Source organism: Panthera uncia, assembly GCF_023721935.1.
Source record: "Panthera uncia isolate 11264 chromosome E2 unlocalized genomic scaffold, Puncia_PCG_1.0 HiC_scaffold_20, whole genome shotgun sequence".
In the NCBI taxonomy this organism is placed as follows: Eukaryota; Metazoa; Chordata; class Mammalia; order Carnivora; family Felidae; genus Panthera; species Panthera uncia.
The window spans coordinates 12,656,009-12,673,740 of NW_026057589.1; the positions used below are offsets into that span (position 1 = coordinate 12,656,009).

At 43.3% G+C, this 17,732-nt stretch overlaps 1 protein-coding gene across 1 annotated transcript in view; it reads left to right on the forward strand.

The window, feature by feature from the left end:
• Positions 1-15,405, forward strand: part of HYDIN (HYDIN axonemal central pair apparatus protein) — a 312,192-nt gene extending 296,787 nt beyond the window's left edge. The window contains exons 25-30 of the mRNA XM_049622586.1: positions 5,846-5,983; positions 6,688-6,769; positions 10,509-10,628; positions 10,896-11,105; positions 13,313-13,450; positions 15,041-15,405. Coding sequence (XP_049478543.1) covers positions 5,846-5,983; positions 6,688-6,769; positions 10,509-10,628; positions 10,896-11,105; positions 13,313-13,450; positions 15,041-15,286 — 934 coding nt within the window. The 3' untranslated portion in view covers positions 15,287-15,405. The remainder of the gene's footprint in view (positions 1-5,845; positions 5,984-6,687; positions 6,770-10,508; positions 10,629-10,895; positions 11,106-13,312; positions 13,451-15,040) is intronic.
• The last annotated feature ends 2,327 nt before the right edge of the window (positions 15,406-17,732 follow it).

The window sequence follows — 17,732 nt, forward strand, 5'->3', positions numbered from 1 at the left end:
TGCATCCCTCATCGTCCAAAGGAAGGTTCTAGACAATACATTGTATGTTCTTTATTGTATGTTGTGGGTTCCAGTTACTTTTAAAATGAAAAAGCCTGCGAGTCACTGCCATGGGCACAGCACGGCAGAAGTAACCAAGGAGAAGCCCCTACTGATGAGGTAGAGTGTCCAGCAAAGCTGTTAAGATAGTGTTAGCTCTGGATCCAGGCTAACTGATCTCAGCCACTTACTTGCTTTCTGAGCTTCAGTTTTGTCACCTGAAGACTGAGGACCATCACAACACCTGCCTCATTAAGCTGCCGTGAACATTTAGCTAGGCAGTCCTTATTAAGTGTTTAATATGGTACCTGGTAGAGAGGAAGTGCTGAGTAGCGTTGGCTGCAGTTACTTAATTAGGACATGTTTTAGTCTGTTTGGACTACTGTAACAAAATAGCAGAGATTGGCCGGCTTACAAGCAGCACACATCCATCTCTCACACTTCCGGAGGCTGAGAAGTCCAGATGATGGCACAGACAGACTTGGTGTCTGGTGAGAACTGCTTCGTGTGTGTTTTGCTGTGTGCTCACAGGTGGAAAGACCCAGCTAGTTGTCTGGGCTGTCCTTTAGAAGGTCACTAATCCCAGTCATGGGGGCTCAGCCCTCATGACCTGATCACCTCTCAAAGGTCCCTCCTCCTAATACCATCACCTTATGGGTTAGGATCCCAACATATGAAATCTGAAGGGACACAAACATTTGGACCGTAGCAGGGCTCTTGTTTTACCACTTCTTTCCCTACCTTCTTGCCACCACCTTTTTAATCAATGGTTCTCAGCCTTGAAAGCACATTAGAATCATGTTGGAAGCTTTTAAATATCTTGATTCCAAGTAAATCAGAATCTCTGCAGCTGGGGCTCAGGCATCAGTTCTTAGAGTTCCATAGGTGATTCCAATGGACAGCTGCAGGGGAACCACTATTCTAGAAGCTCCAATTGCAAATTCTTTTGATAAAAATATGATTTCACCCCCTGAGTTCTGAGTAACTTGAGTTTCAGCTTCTCAGTTATGTTCCACCAACTTTTCCCTTAGCACAGGTGACAGGTTCGAATCCTTCTGGGACATAATAAAGTCACAGGGCTAAGCCAAGCTGTCTTTCATAATGGGTATGTGTCTGCGGTTTGCTTCCCTTTCTCCTGTGGCAGAACTGGAACGATCTGGCAGGGAATGCACTGAGCCAGCCCCCATCTGTCGTTTGCTTCCCAGTGTGGGAGGTTCAGCAAGTGTAAGACCACACAGCCAGGCAATAGATAAGGAAAGGTGCCTGGGACTTTGTGCCCAAAGGGGCTTGCCTACTTTTAAGTTGAGGTAAAGCTCCATTTAGCTTTGAGGTAATCTGCTCCTCAAATGAGGTAATCTGCTCCATTTAGAAATAGAAAACAGGGGCTGATCTAATCTGGAGCAGGTTTGTGAGGAGTGGAGTAAGAGGAAGGGAGTGAGGGAGGCAGGGAGGGAATTCATCTGAAGTCCAACAAGGAAAGTGTTTGCCACCAGCCCCAGCACAAGAGCAGCTCACCTGCACTGGACATTTACCATGACCTAGGCTCCCTGCTGGGTCTGTTCCATGTATTAAGCCTCAATCAGATGAGGAGGGCTCTATCACTAATACAATACCCAGGTCACATAGTGTGTGAATGGGGAAGCCAGAGTTCAAACCCAGGCCGTCTGACCCCTTGGCCTTGGACCGAACCATTGTGCACTCTGCAGGTCTTGCTGTTGGAGCATTTGTATCCTGAATCGTACCCACTCCTGTGTCTCTGACTCTGATCCACTGGCCTCTGAGTTCCTCGAAGCAAGATTTGGCTTTCTTATCTTTGGAATCATAGAATGCTGCAGTGGTCTCCCTAGAAACCGAGCCTGAGATGGTGATTCTTGGGCAGGTGATTTATTGAGATGGAGTTCTCGGTGGGGGGAAAACTGTAAGAGAGTAAGAAAAATGAGATAGGGCAAGGGGGGAAACGAGGAGATCTGTCTGAGCCCGTGGGGAGCTCTAGAGTGTTAATTGCCTGAGAGTTTGTCCTCACCCTCATCTAGCCATCCTGGCTTGCTGTTCACACACTATGGGAGGGAGGGCACCGCCTCCTGGGGAGCTCAGGGCAGGGGAGGCAACTGACAGGGAGCCAGCTGGAGAAAGATGCAACCAACACCCACGGCAGCCAGTGAGGGGTGCGTCATCCTGGTGAAGGAGATCTAAACAGTGTGTGCCAACAGCAACTGCTACGGTCAATAATTTAAATATATAAGACAGCGTAAGAGCCAAACAAAACACACCTTTTTCCCCCAGCCAGTGGTGGTTTTCACCCTTTGTATGGACACTCCCGGATTCCAGGTCCAACAAATCATTGATTTAGCAGTCATTGTATGTCTACTGTGAGGCTGTCCTCACCCCCCAGAGACCTCACGGCAGCAGGTGGCCAGCATACACCATTCCATCTCCAGATATCATCTGAACCAAGCACAAAATCTTGACCGAAACACAAGCGTGTTAGGGGGCGGCGGTGGGTTATTATGATGCAGCCCTACTTCCAGGGAGGGGAGAGCAGCAAGTAAGCCTGATGGACTTTTTAAGTGTGCAATACAAAAAAAAGTGTATTGATCCTAACTCACCCAGGAGTGGAAAATAAAACATGAAGAGGGGAGTTGCTGAGCCCAAACCAGTGTGGCTGATGGACGGTGTGTGGCATTCATGTGATCTGTCACAGCTAAAGGCAGGCTTTCTCTCCTGGGTCCTCCAGCGATTCTGATATGGGTAGCTCTGGAACCGGAGCAGTATTGCTTTTCCTTATTTGCTACATATTCTCTTTTAAAAATAACTGATTCTAATCCTGTTTGGGTCAGCATAATGGGAAAGCCATCACCTGTTCCTGAGGCTAAAATGAAATCTGATCGAAAAATAAAACTGCCAACATTCTATTTCAATTGTATGGAACAGGTTTTTTTTTTTTTTAATGATAAATTAAAGCTTTCATTATGACAGAGGTTTCACTGTCCCCTGTGGCTGAGTCTGTTAGCAGTGGGGCTGCCTTCCCAGTATCCTTTGTTTCCAGAGACCTCTCACTTCCACTCGTCCAGGTATCATTATCACCCGAGGTGTTGTTTTTCCTCAGGTCTACAGACACACTGCCACTTTGAATTTTTCCTTTACAGATATTCCCATATGCTTTTTTTTTTTTTTTCTGTTGAGCACAACATCCCAGGGGTGTGCAAATGTTGGATGAGAGAGTGCTATTGTGTGGGGCAACTCTGGCAGAGTCTCCCCAGGCATCTCTGCTGACCTGGGGTGATTTAATGAGTGCCTTGAATCATCCTCTGCTGATCCGCACTGTCCCTAGCTGGTGCGGCTGAGTGACAGCCTCATATTAATTATCAGCTCCAGTCCTTAGCCAAATTGTTGCCATTGCTACCCACCATGGGTCTGAAAGCTGGCTGCATATTGGAATCACCTGGTAAGGCTGTGAAAAACCTAATTCCTGGGCCTTCTCTGAGTCCTGCCAAATCAGAATTTACCCAAGAATGGGGTTCAGGAACTTTTATTTTAATGTGCTTCCCAGCACCCAGCCCAACATGGGTCCTCAGCCCAGAATGATGTGGTTTCAATCTAAGGTGATGTCATCTGGAGACATCTGTCCTGAAATAAGCCAAATGGAGGCTGATGCAAGAAACTGACTCTTAAAAACTGAGAACAAACTGAGGGTTGATGGGGGGTGGGAGGGAGGGGAGGGCGGGTGATGGGCATTGAGGAGGGCACCTGTTGGGATGAGCACCGGGTGTTGTATGGAAACCAATTTGACAATAAATTCCACATTAAAAAAAAAAAAAAAGAAAGCGAAAAGAGCTTTTGCACTCTTCTCCCAAGATCTTAGGGAATGGGATCCGCGGGGGCTGGAGGTGGAGGTGCGGTGTAAACTCTGACTGCCCCGTGGTTGTTTCTTCTTTTTTCTTTTTTTTTTTTTTTGTAATGCAAGTGCCTGACTTAAGTTTTGCTTGCCGAGTCATCCGTGTCAAAGAGGCACTTTGCCAGCCATACAACTAGATAAGGAGCCGGACCACCTGGCGCACTGAGATTCCTTCGATGTAGAAATCTTGGTTGATTTCAATAACTGACCATTTGGGCCACTTGTCTCTTCTCTTCCCTGCACTTGAAATTCCTACTCTTATGTTTTAAGTTCACCAGTACAGAGTGAGCCTAAGAAATCCTAGCTCTCCACCCTCCACCCCAATAAAAGCAAAACCTAGGCCCACACTGTCTTTCTATCCACGATGTCCCTGTGTGGCCCCAGGTGTGCTGTGTAGTTTTCAGTTCCTGTAACTAATAACCTTTTATTTTCTCAAAGTTTCCTGATGGTTGCTGCTGAAGGGCATCTTCCAATCATAATAAGAACTACAAGGGCTGGTCCCACCACAACACTGGTTATTGATAGGCTGAGAGTGGCACAAAACACACAAAATAGTCCAGTTACCTGTGTGCTGTTTACCTGTTCTCACGCAACCATCCATGCGTGCATCCATCTATCCATCTGTCCATTCAGTCAGACACATATTGAGCTCATGCTCTGTGTAGAAGACCCTCAGCAACGAGGGCTATGAAGAAGGAACCTCTTGGTCCCGCCCTCCAAGTGCTCACAGTTCTATAGTGAGGTGTCAGCCCAGTGTTTTCCCAAGGGGAAATTGAACTGCTCTCTCTTCTTAAAAAGAGCAGTCAGGGCTCAGCTCAGAGCCCTCACCAGGTGAGAAAATAATAATGTTGATTTTTCTAAACATGGTGGATAAAACTGGGTTTTAATTTATAGCAATGATACATGATTTTCCCTTAAAATAAGCCTATTAGTCAACGTCATGCTTGAATGGTTCAAACTTAAAATTTAAAAGACTGAATACCGAGTGTGCATGAGGTTGTGGGCCTTCTTGAGCTCTCACCTTCACTGTGAAGATAGTGGTAAATGGAGTAAAACCACTTTGGAAGACTGTGTGGCAGTATCCTATAATTTTAAACATACATGTACCATATAACCAAGCGGTTCTTTTCCCAGGAATTGGCTCAGGAGGAATGAAAACATACATCTATGTAAAAACTTGTACACAAATATTCTTAGCAACCGTATTCATAATATTAAAAGCTGGAAACAGCCGCATTGCCCACCAACGAGATGGATAAACACATTAGTCATCCATACTATGGAATACTGCTCAGTTATTAAAAAAAGAAAAGATCAGACTACTTAGTGCTCCTTGAAATAACATAAATGAATCTAAAAACATTATGCTGAGCAAAAGAAGTTAGACTCAAGAGTACATATTTATGATTCCATTTGTAAGAAACCGTAGACATATCTAATCCATGGTAACATAAGGCAAAGGAATGTTTGTCTGGTACCCTAGTCCTGGCTCTGCTTTCTGTTTGGTTACCTGGACCCAGGATCCCTGGTCATTCATTCACGCATTCATAACCATGCCTGAGTACCTACTGCAGGCCAGGCACTGTATTAGATGCCATATTAGGTACAGGTCCTCAGGGAGCTCATGGTCTAGCAGGGACAGGAAAAATAAGTGTGAAGTGGAAGCCCAGGGGCTGTAGGCACTCAGAGGAGAGTCACTGGACCCAGACTGGGAGACAATGGTGAGGAAACTTTTCAGGAGAAAGTGAAACCTAAGATTTGAACAAGGTAAGTCTAAGGGGTGGTGTAGGGCAGGTCCTTCTAGGCCCGCCTGTCTAGGATTTATTTGGGGCTTAGCCATAGAAACTGAGAGCCCACTGAGCACTGATTTGCAAAAGCTGATGTGTGCCTCCATCCATCCTGCTTTTGTAGGTTTGTGCCACAGCCAAGGAAGCCCACCAGTGCCCCCCTGTCCCAGGTGGAATCCATCCCAGTGACCTCAGCTTCTGCCAGCTCTCCAGCAATGCCAGTAACAGAGTCCCCTGAGATGGAGCTAAATGGTTTTGTTAAGTAAGTGCAAATGCAAGGCTAGAATGGATTTTTTAAAATAACATTTTTTTTCTCTACCCTGACTTACATTCTCAAGCCCGTCCCTTATTTATTCATCCAGCAGCTCACTGGTCAACAGTTTAGTGAGTGACTTCTGTGTGTGAGGCCCTGGACTGTGCAGGTGGAATAGAGTTGAAAAGCATCTCTACTTTCAGGAGGTCATAGCCTCCTGACTCCTGGAGGACTAAGCCCTTCCTGTCACATAACCTTCTCCATCTGTCCAGAGTCGGCAGCCAGGGTCAGGTCAAGGGTAGCAAGCAGAAAAGGATATGGCAGTTGGCCAAACAGTGTATCCTCACGATAAAGTGCTCCAGTGAATAATAAACCTTAACACTGAGCACTGGAGACACAGAAAATTGTCTGAAGCATTGCTAGAGCTTCCCAGAACTTTTTGTAATTTGGACATGGGCTTGGTAGGCCAGGAAAGAAGGGTTGGAGTCTGTGGAAAATTGACTAGCCTGATGCCCTATACTCCATGTTTGGGGACAGGGAGTAACAGAGCACTGAGCAGCTGACCTCGTGAAAAAAGCATGCTTTGAGTGAGAACCCCTTATCCTTTGGGGTACAGTAGAGGGAGAGAGGAAGATGAAGTGATGATGTAGCTGAAGGCTGTGTCAGGATGGTTGCCAAATGAGTGATTCTCCACATTTTGTTCAACTCCCCAGGACTATCCTCATGGATGAAGATGTCAGGCCTGAAGAAGGACAATACAAAAAAGCACAAGCGCCCATCATGATCATCTCCGATGTACGGTTTTCTCTCCATGGGATGGGTTAGCAAGCCGAGGGTCCTTCCTGTAAAACAAAAACAGAGCCAGGAGCAGTGACAAGTGCAAGGCTGGGGATTGGGTGGGATGAGGCTGTGGAACTTTATCCACATCACTTCCCAACCAAACACCCATAGAGCTAACACCCCAGTGAGAGCCAGACATCTCAGCACATAGATTTTTCTCTGTAATGAAGAAGCCAGTTACCTCTAAACCTTGGCATTCTTCCCGGCCCCCAGATAGAGGCTACAAAAGGAGAAAGATTTCTCTCCGTAATTCCATAGTAAAAACAAAGGGGAAATCAAGGGAGTTTAAAAATTCATACCCTTAAATTCTCCTTCTAGAAGGATGGCCTAAGGAAATCATTGGAGATAAAAAAAATTTATGTACAAAGATGTTTGTCACAACACTTTAGAAATAGAATAAAAATTGGAAAAATAAATTACTGCATATCCATGACCATATACAGTCTTTTAAAATACAGTTTGACTCAGTAGTGGCAGAGCAGGGGGTAAGCAAGCATTTTTATATTTTGTAGGTAGGGTTATGAATTCACATCGCCTCTGTGGCATATAATTTGGGGAGTATATCAGAATTTAATGCACATTTCCACTGCTAGGATACTATTCTCCAGATCTGCCTTTACATGTGCATAGACATGGAACTCTCCTTGGACACTGCAGCTTTGTTGGTAAAAGCAAGAAAAATTGGAAACAACTTGACTCCACCAATAGGAGACTGACTTGTGTTTGCACAAGGCAATACTATAAAAATCTTTTCTTAAAAAATGAGGAAGTTCTCTAACACTGACTTAAAGCAATCTCTGGTATATTAAGTAAAAAAAAATGTTCTATATTTTTAATTTTATTTTAATCCAGTATAGCTAATATGCAGTATTATATTAGTTTTGGCTCTACAATATAGTGGTTCAACAAGTCTGAATATTACTTAGGGCTCATCACAGTAAGTGCACTCTTAATCCCTATGCCCTGTTTCACCCATATCCCCACCCACCTCTCCTCTGGTAACCATGTTTGTCCTCTGTACTTAAGAGTCTGGTTTTGGTTTGTCTCTTCTTTTAATGTGTTCATTTGCTTTGTTTCTTAAATTCCACGTATGAGTGAGATCATATGGTGTTTGTCATCCTCTGACTGACTTATCTCACTTAGCATTATACTCTCTAGGTCCATTCATGTTGTTGCAAATGGCAAGATTTCATTCTTTTTTATGGCTGAATATTCTATTGTATGTATATACCACCTCTTCTTTACCCATTCATCTATCAGTGGACACTTGGGCTGCTTCCATAATTTGGCTATTGTAAATAATGCTGCAATAAAAATGTGAGGTGCGTATATCCTTTCAAATTAGTGTTTTCATATTCTTTGGGTAAACACCCAGTAGTGAAATCACTAGATTATATGGTATTCTATTTTTAATTTTTTGAGGAACCTCCACACTGTTTTCCACAGTGTCTGCACAATTTTGCATTCCCAACAACAGTGTATGAAGGTTCCTTTTTCTCCACATCCTCGCCAACACTTGTGGCTGATTATGTTTTTTATTTTAGCCATTCTGACAGGGGTGAGGGGATACCTCATTGTGGTTTTGATCTGCATAATTGATGTTGAGCATCTTTTTGTGTATCTGTCAGCTACATGTTCTATTTTTTAAAAGTATTTTAGATAATGCTTGTGAAGAATATTTATGGAAATGCAGCACTCCTATAACTGACAGATCAGAATACAAGTACATACCCTTATATAAACACATTGTACACACACATACATGTGTGTGTGTGTGTGTGTGTGTGTGTGTAGTATAAGTAATTTATTTGTATTTCTCTCTTTGAAGTTTTCTATATTTTCCAATTTTTTTTTAGAATATATGTATGGGGGCGCCTGGGTGGCTCAGTCGGTTAAGCGTCCGACTTCAGCTCAGGTCACGATCTCACAGTCCGTGAGTTCGAGCCCCGCGTCGGGCTCTGGGCTGATGGCTCAGAGCCTGGAGCCTGCTTCCGATTCTGTCTCCCTCTCTCTCTGCCCCTCCCCCGTTCATGCTCTGTCTCTCTCTGTCTCAAAAATAAATAAACGTTAAAAAAAAAAATTAGAATATATGTATGTATATAAAATACCTTTAAGTGTTAATTTTCTTTTTCTATTTTCAAAGAAGTTTGTCATAGAAGAGTCAAGAATACAGAAAACTGAAAGCAAAAATCCTTACAATGCCACCATTTATGAAAAAGAGCCACTGAGGGGCGCCTGGGTGGCTCAGTTGGTAAAGTGTCTGACTTCAGCTCAGGTCATGATCTCACAGTTCATGAGTTTGAGCCCCGTGTCGGGCTCTGTACTGACAGCTCAGAGCCTGGAACCTGCTTTGGATTCTGTGTCTCCCTCTCTCTCTGACCCTCCCCAACTTGTGCTCGCTTGCGCGCTCTCTCTCTCTCTCTCTCTCTCTCTCTCTCAAAAATTAATAAACATTAAAAAAATTTTTTTAATTTAAAAAAAACAAGAAAAAGAGCCACTGAAATTTTAGCAAACAACCTCCCAGTAACTCTATTTGCATACACAAATCTCTGAATGAATTTACACACGCTTGTACCTTCAGGTGTGATACATGGGCATATGCCATTTTACATAAATGGAACTGCTTTTTCACTCAGTAATATGTTGAGCATATGATTCCTGATCCCTAAATATACATATACTGCATCATCCTCCATGGACAGAGGACCCACACACACTCCATTTATTTATTTATTTATTTAAGTTTATGTATTTATTTTGATAGAGACAGAGACAGAGTGCGTGGGGGAGGGGCAGAGAGAGAGAGGGAGAGAGAGAAAATCCCAAGCAGGCTCCGCACCACCAGCATGGAGCCCAATGCAGGGCTTGAACTCACAAAACCACGAGACTGTGACCTGAGCCGAAACCAAGAGTCAGACGCTTAATCAACTAAGCCACCCAGGCGCTCCCCACACATACTCCATTTAAAATAATCCCCTATTCTCAGAGCCTGGAGCCTGTTTCCGATTCTGTGTCTCCCTCTCTCTGCCCCTCCCCCGTTCATGCTCTGTCTGTCTCTGTCCCAAAAATAAATAAAAAACGTTGAAAAAAAAATTTTTTTTAAATAATCCCCTATTGTTAAGTTTCTCAGGATCCGCATAAGAGTGAAAACATGTGGATCCTGAGAAATTTAACAGAAGACCATGGGGGAGAGGAAGAAAAAAAAAAGGTTAGGGAGGGAGCCAAAACATAAGAGACTCTTAAAAACTGAGAACAAACTGAGGGTTGATGGGGGGGTGGGAGGGTGGGGAGGGTGGGTGATGGGTATTGAGGACGGCACCTGTTGGGATGAGCACTGGGTGTTGTATGGAAACCAATCTGACAACAAATTTCATATTAAAAATAAATAAATAAATAAATAACCTTTAAAATATAAAAAATAAAACTTTAACAAAAAGATAAAGTAAAATAAAATAATCCCCTATTGATAGGCATTTAGTTTGCTTCCAGAGTTTTGCTACTGTAAGTAATGCTGCAGGAAACATCCTTGTACATATATTTTGGGCATTTGTCCAGTTCTCTCCATAAGAAAAAAAATGTACTATTTTTTAAGGTATAGACAACATACATCAGTTTTCTGTCACTGGTGGGGAGGAACACATTGATGAACCGTTGTGAATGCTTACTAGCTTTTCCTCATGCCTCTGATTTCTAGGGATTAAGTTTTAACTCTGCTGAAACTGAAAGAATAAACCCAAACCAGAGCCAGGTGGAGTCTCAGGAACCCCCATGGAGCTTTGAACGGGAAGAAATGCTTCCCATTGGGGTAGAAGAAGTAAGTAACACCTCATGGGCCCTAAAGTCAGATGATACTAACTCTTCTCACTGAGCACCTGCCCCAAGTTAGAAATCTAAATCCTGCCGGGCCAGTCTTCCCCCGGCATTACCATCAGGTATGTCCAGGGTTCTGGGCTAGGCACCTTTCATGGAGTCAAACAAGTTAAAGTCAGGAATTAATCTGTAAGCTGACTGGAGTTTAACCTACCCTCTGTAGGCCCTTCATCCTGATTGATGCTCTCCTACAGAATGACTTTCTCTGCAGGTGTTTGATATCCTGCCCCTATATGGAGTGCTGAAGCCGCACAGTAGCCACCAGATATCGTTCACCTTCTACGGACACTGTGACATCATTGCACAGGCTAAAGCCCTGTGTGAAGTAGAAGGAGGGCCCACCTATGAGATCATGCTGAGGGGAGAGGCATCCCTGGTCAACTACTCCTTTGACACCAAGGATATTAACTATGGATTACAGGTATTGCCAACCACAGGGAGATTTCCTGGTTTTGCCTTAAACATCACACATAGTCCTGTGCTCTAACCTGTCCTAGAGCCCCAGATCATCACCGTCTCGGCACTACCCCTAACCTTGATCCCTGATCCGCTTCCCTAACCCTAATCATCCCACTGCCAACTGTTTGCCAGACTTTTTCACTTACTTTTCTGTCTCCTGAAATTCAGCATGTTAGACACTAAAACTTCCATCTTCCATCTCGATCCAGAAGCCCATACCAACCTCTCCGTTTCTTCAATAGCGCTACCACCTTCTCTGTCCCTTGAGTTTACAGTCTCCAAGCATTTTCCACTACACGCTTCCCTTTGCCTCCCCATATCCTGCAAGCATCCAGGTTAGTGAATTCATCAAGCAGGATCCCTCTGTGTTGAGTTTCCCTTCCCATGGCCACTGCAGTTGTCACACCACAGGGGTTCATCAAGCCATTACTAAGATATTACAGCAATTCTTCTGAAACCATAATGTGCATACAAATCACCTGAGAATCTTGTTCCAGTGCAGATTCTGATTCAGTAGGTCCTGGGTGGAGCCTCAGAATCTGCGTTTCTCCCAAGCTCCCAGGTGATGCCAAGGACTCCACGGAAGCAAAGGGTTACACCGCATTCAGGGCTTTGGCCACTAACCCATCTAAACAGCATTGCTGCATAGATTTTCCCCACATTGCATTTTCATCCTATCAACCCTCAACAATTAGCCCCAGCAGCATTTAGGAAGCAACTTAGTATTGAGAAAAGAGCATGGTTTTGCTGTCAGAAAAACTGGGATGGTATCCCAGTTTTACTTCCTACTGACTATGTAGCATATCACCTGACATCTCCAAGCCTCAGTACCCCTCATCTATCAGCTAGGAATGGGGTAGCAGTACCTAGCTCACCAGGTGCTTGTGGTTATTAAAGTGCCGGGTCAATACTGTGCATGGGTCAGAGAAGGCCTCCAATCATGAGTCCCTTTCTCTGTCATCCATTGGATCAGAACCAAGCTCCTCCACCTGGGTGAGGGGATCCTAAGCCCCTCTATTAACTTAACTGATGTCCCTTACACATTAAATTTGGTTTCTCTTAGTTTCTCACTGTAGGCCATTCATCCATTTGTGGCCAAACTGGTTTACCCACTGACCCTAATACATCCCAGTCCTTCTTGCCTCAATACTTCCTTTTATATAATCCCTCTCATCCTCCACTCTGCCAACCCCAAATCTACACATACTGTAAGATTCAGTTCAGCTCTATCCTTTAGTTATCTTTTTCTTACCTTGCATTCTCTTGGCATTTAAATATATTCTTTGCCATAATACAATGCACATTCTAATTTTTGATTTGGAATAATTATTGATTCTATTTCTTGTACATCTTCTTTTCCCAATTAGATTTTGTGTTATATACTCGGAACCGTATCTCTACCAAATTTTAATGGAAGTCAGACTGCCGTTGTATAGCTACTGCATGGATAATTATCGAATTGTGTGTGTGCATGTGTGTTTATAGGTTAAAAATTGTGCCTAAAAGCAAATTCACCCAACACCTTTTGAGACTTTGTCCACTGAGTTGACCAAATACAATTCCCTTTCATTCCTTATCTCCAGGGTCTTCTGTTTTGGGTCAGCTCAGAGTGTATTCTTTGAAGCAGCCAGTCCTTGCCCTATCTTATCCTAAGAACCCCTGAAGTGGCCTTATTTTGTGGTTATTGGGCCTGCTGTTCAGCTGCTGAATTGTGTCAGTAAAATCTCAGGAAAAAGAACATGTCTTGCCTACTACTCCCATGTCTCTCTATATGAATGCAAAAATTTTAATTCTAGACTCAAATCTTATCCAAAAAATAAACAAATAAACATTGGCATAGGAAAGCTTAATTTTGAGGTCCTCTGTCATGAGTTCTTTGTGGTGAAGAAACTGAGGTGCAGAGAGTTAGAACACCCCACACACGGCTCTACTAACTTAAACTAGTTGCTAGAAGAGCTAACAAAGAGCCAGGTTTCTGGCGTCCAGTGCTCCTCCAGCTCCAGAGGGCACATTTTGATGCTACTGAAATGTGGATTGGATTGGCCAGTGTCTACACCAGGAAAGATGAAGTCTGTGTGTGTGAAGTGTATTTGTCCACCCGCCTTTCCCAGGATGATAGCAGTATCCCAAAGGGTAGCTGATAGCTGTCACTCTTCTTCTCCTCTCAAGCTGTTTGATCACGTCACAGAGAATGAAATCACGCTGAAGAACACTGGGAAAGTTGGCTTTGAGTTCAAGGTTCTGACTGACCCCCTGTCTTCGCCAGACAACCTTCTGCCTGGAGTGCCCCTAATCGTGCCCATCTCAGTAAGTGGCCATGTGACAGTGGTAGGAGGGACCCAAGTTCAAACCTGCAAGCTATAGCCCTATGGCACATGATATTACACTAAACATTCATTGTCAGGATTATGGGTGTGATTTTTTTTAACTAAAAATAGTTATCATAAACCTAATAGTAATAATAATAATAATAATAATAATAACAACAATAATAATAATAATAAATCCAAGCACTTTACTCATTTATTAATCAAGTATTAATTGAATCCTGCATTAGCCAGGCACCATACAGGTACCAGGGGCTCCAGTGTGAACAAGACAATATAGCCCCATGGATTTTTTTTCACAATTATAAGAATGGTTTATGGGGCGCCTGGGTGGCTCGGTTGGTTAAGCGTCCGACTTCGGCTCAGGTCATGATCTCACGGTCCGTGGATTCGAGCCCCGCGACGGGCTCTGTGCTGACAGCTCAGAGCCTGGAGCCTGTTTCAGATTCTGTGCCTCCCTCTCTCTCTGCCCCTCCCCTGTTCACGCTCTGTCTCTCTCTGTCTCAAAAATAAACGTTAAAAAAATTAAAAAAAAAAAAAAGAATGGTTTATTTCCACTTCTGTCATCACACTTCCCTTCTAAGTCCTTGAAGCCAAGGGCCTCTTCTCCACTTGCTTTTATTGATCCCTTTTTAAAATACAGTTTTATTACACATGTATGTATCCTTAAACAAAGTGCTTTTAGTTTATTAATTTACGAAAACTTTTAAGCACCTACCATGACCAGGCATTTTTCTAGCACTGAGGATAGCATAGCATAGTAAACGAAACAAATATACTTGATCCCAAAACTTGGAAAGTTTCTTTTATGGGATTTTATTTTATCTTGAGTTTTATGAAAATGGCATCAGTAATGTAATTTTGTGCATTTTGTTTTTTTCATCCAGTATCGTGTTTCTAAGAATAGTGCACATTGTCACATGTAGCTATAGTTCATTTATTTTCATTATCAAATAATATCCCTTCTATAACTATATTGAAAGCAATTTTTCTTTTTCCTGTCAAAGCATTTGGGATTTTTTCTCGCTAAAATTTGCTGTTAGAAACAATCCTGCTACAAATATTCTTGTACCTGCCTCCTGATGTACAAATGGAAGCATTTTTCTTAGGGAATTTTCCTAGGAGTGAAATTTCTGGGTCATGGACTATGCAGATGTTCAATTTGATAAGAGCGCTAAAACGTTTTTCACAGTGTTTTTTCCCCATTGGTATTCTCAACAGATGTAAACATACTCTCACTGAAATTTAGTAAATTTTGTTAATATGTGTTTTAAAAATTTTTTATTATAATCCTAGTTTCATTTCCCTGGTCACTTATGAGGATTAGTACCTTTTACTGCATTTATTTGCCATTCATATTTCCTCTTTTATGAAATACCTGTTCACATACCCTACCTATTTTTTATTGGTTACTTGTCATTTTCTCATAGCTTCATAAGATGAATCTTGGGTGAGGGGTGTGAATAGAAAATGATCAGCATAAGAGGCCAATGGGACTATCTAGTCCATTAAATCTCCAGAAGCAGGAGTCCATTGTAAATATTAACATTCCGGTCTTTCTGCTATGTAGGGTTTTATCAGTGCACATAAAGAGCAGGTATTGAAGGTTTACTACTTACCTGGAGTACCTGAGATCTTTCAAAGGAGTTTCCAGATACAGATTGCCCACCTGGACCCAGAAAACATCACTCTGCGTGGTGAGGGAATCTTTCCCCGAATCAGCCTCGATCTCCCCAGGAAACTTCAAGGTAATACTACCTACTATAGTATTTTTCCACTGGGGAACAAAAGGTACATTTTAGCTTTGCTTATTTGAAGGCTGATTGGTACTCACATGATTTGTTTGGTACTCACTAAGTTCCTGTGTCATTCCTCATTTCTTAAAAAACAAAAAAACAAAAAAACAAATTCGAGTTGAAATTGATTTGGTGACCTGTATTTAATGAGACAGGATGTGGTCCATAGAAGTCCCAAATTAAGACCCCTGGCCAATTTTGCCATCACTGAATTACATATAGAGAGATCAGAAAGTTGCACTTCCAGAGGCCTTTTCCTCCAGCACACATTTCTTCCAGCTATAATCTCTCCCTGAATTGTCCCTACCGTGGCACACTCACAGATGACCGCTGAGAGGCAAAGGCTGATCTTACTCCAAGGAGTAGCATTTGCAAAATATAAACTGTACACAAAGGCAACCAAGGTTCAGACCCCTTCCTTATTTTGGCATTACACAGTTTGGGGGCTAATTCAGACTTTAATTAGTTGTCTGCGCACATGCTTAGCCAAGGTTTTTCTGGTAATATCTGGTCCCTGGAGCCATCCCTCTGTATCAGAAGACTTCTATCTTGGCAAATCCCCAAGCTCAGCTGAGCAGCTCTCTTGGCCATGGACTCTCTGGCTCTTTCTTCCTGACATGGAATATAGAACAGAGCGTTAAGACAAAGGTCTCACTCTTCTTTGTAACTCCTTTGAGCTCCTTGAAATCTGCGTTCCACAGACAGCTTCAGACTAAGCCTTCACACTGAGCCTTTCCTCCACCCCTGATCCTCAAAGTCACTGGCTCACCTACTGATGATAATTATTTACATCCTAATTGCTCCCTGAAACTACAACACAAATGTTAGTGAATCTAACACCATGTTACACTCTACCATCTAGGGTTCCAACCAGCCAGAAGTTAGTCCAGCTCTCAAAGTCTTTGCCACTTGGTTGAAAACCAGGGGCCCTGCTGGCAGTAGATATGTTTGGCCAGCAGAGGGCTTTCGAAGAATTGAGATCTGAATACTGTTAGTTCTGAATACTATCCGTTGGGTCTCCCGTGCTCCCGTTCATCACAAGTACAGTGCTTCCTATGGCTCCATAGTAGGCACTTTATTTCTCTGCCTACCTCGTCCCTCTAGCATTCGAATTTGCACTGGCTTACTGGTGAACATGAGTGTCTGAAATCTTTCCCCTGATTGCCTGCATCCCTGATTTGGGGGACTGGAGCTTGTTTCCTTACAGTTAGAGTTGCAGATATAGTCCTTTGCTTACTGAGATTTAACAAAAATGAGAAGTCACTTAAAGGATGACCGGCCGTGTGGGTGTGTCCAGCACAGAGGGGGCTCCTAGGTCATGCAGCATTCAGTACTAGAGCCAGGAAAGCATCGAGGAAGCCGCGATCTGGTTGATCACCCAATGCGTGACTTAGGATGTTGCTGCCATCAAGTTCTTGTGAACCAGCTGTTAGCTCCCTAAAGCGTAATCTCATTAAACTCAGTGGGGTCTCTGCTACAAATTGAACTCAGTCACAAACTATGTCACCCTCTGAGGCAGAGAAAACATGACAGGTAAAGCACCAAAAAGTTCACTTCCCTTCTGACTTTATGGACCCTGAGCTGACAGTCTGTGTTTTAGGCATGATTCATATATTTTTAACCATCCTGATTTCTTTCTCCTTCCAATCCCACAGGAAATGAAAAGTATGAAACCTTCTTGAATCAGGCCAGAAAAAACCTAGAAAAAGAGTACAACAACTATGAGACACTTGACCACTTAGAGATAACTGAGGAATTGCCCGAGGATGAATCTTCTGAGGTAAGATTAGCTTCACCCTGCACAGAATGAATGTGGGAGGAGAATGGTAGGTACAAAGACCCAGGGGCAGGAAGGTCATGGTCTCTCTGAGGAACAGAAAGGAGAAGAAGCTATAGCTAGAGCAAAGAAGGGGGAGAGGTAAGGAGCCCCCTAATGAACCTATTAAAGGGTTTTGAGCTTTATTCTGAGGGCAACAGCAAGTTAGTGAAGTGTTTCAAGTGGGGCCTGGGGTAATCAGAATTGCATCTTTAAAAAATCTCTCTGGCTGCCTTGTGAAGCCCTGAGAAGCTCTCAGGGGTTTGGGTTGTGGTCTCTGTGTGTGTGTGTGTGTGTGTGTGTGTGTGTGTGTGTGTGTGAAATAAGGATAGATGTGCTGAGATGTGCTCAGTTTTTAAAAGCTGATGGAGTAACTCTAGATGAGAGTTGGCGGTGTTGTCAACAAGAGTGATAACACAGGAGGTGGAAAGAATCGAGTAGTTTCAAGAAATACTCCGGAGTTGGCATGGTCAGTGATTAGGGATTGGTTGGATGTGGGGGTGGGGCAGAGGTGACCCCTACCTCAAGTGTCTTGCTTGACGGACAAAGTAAGGAGGAGGAGAAGTGAGATGGGAAACTCAGGAGGAAGAGCAAGTTTGAGGGGAGAGGAGGAAGGGATCTGAGTTCCGATGGTTTGTTACTACATCTGA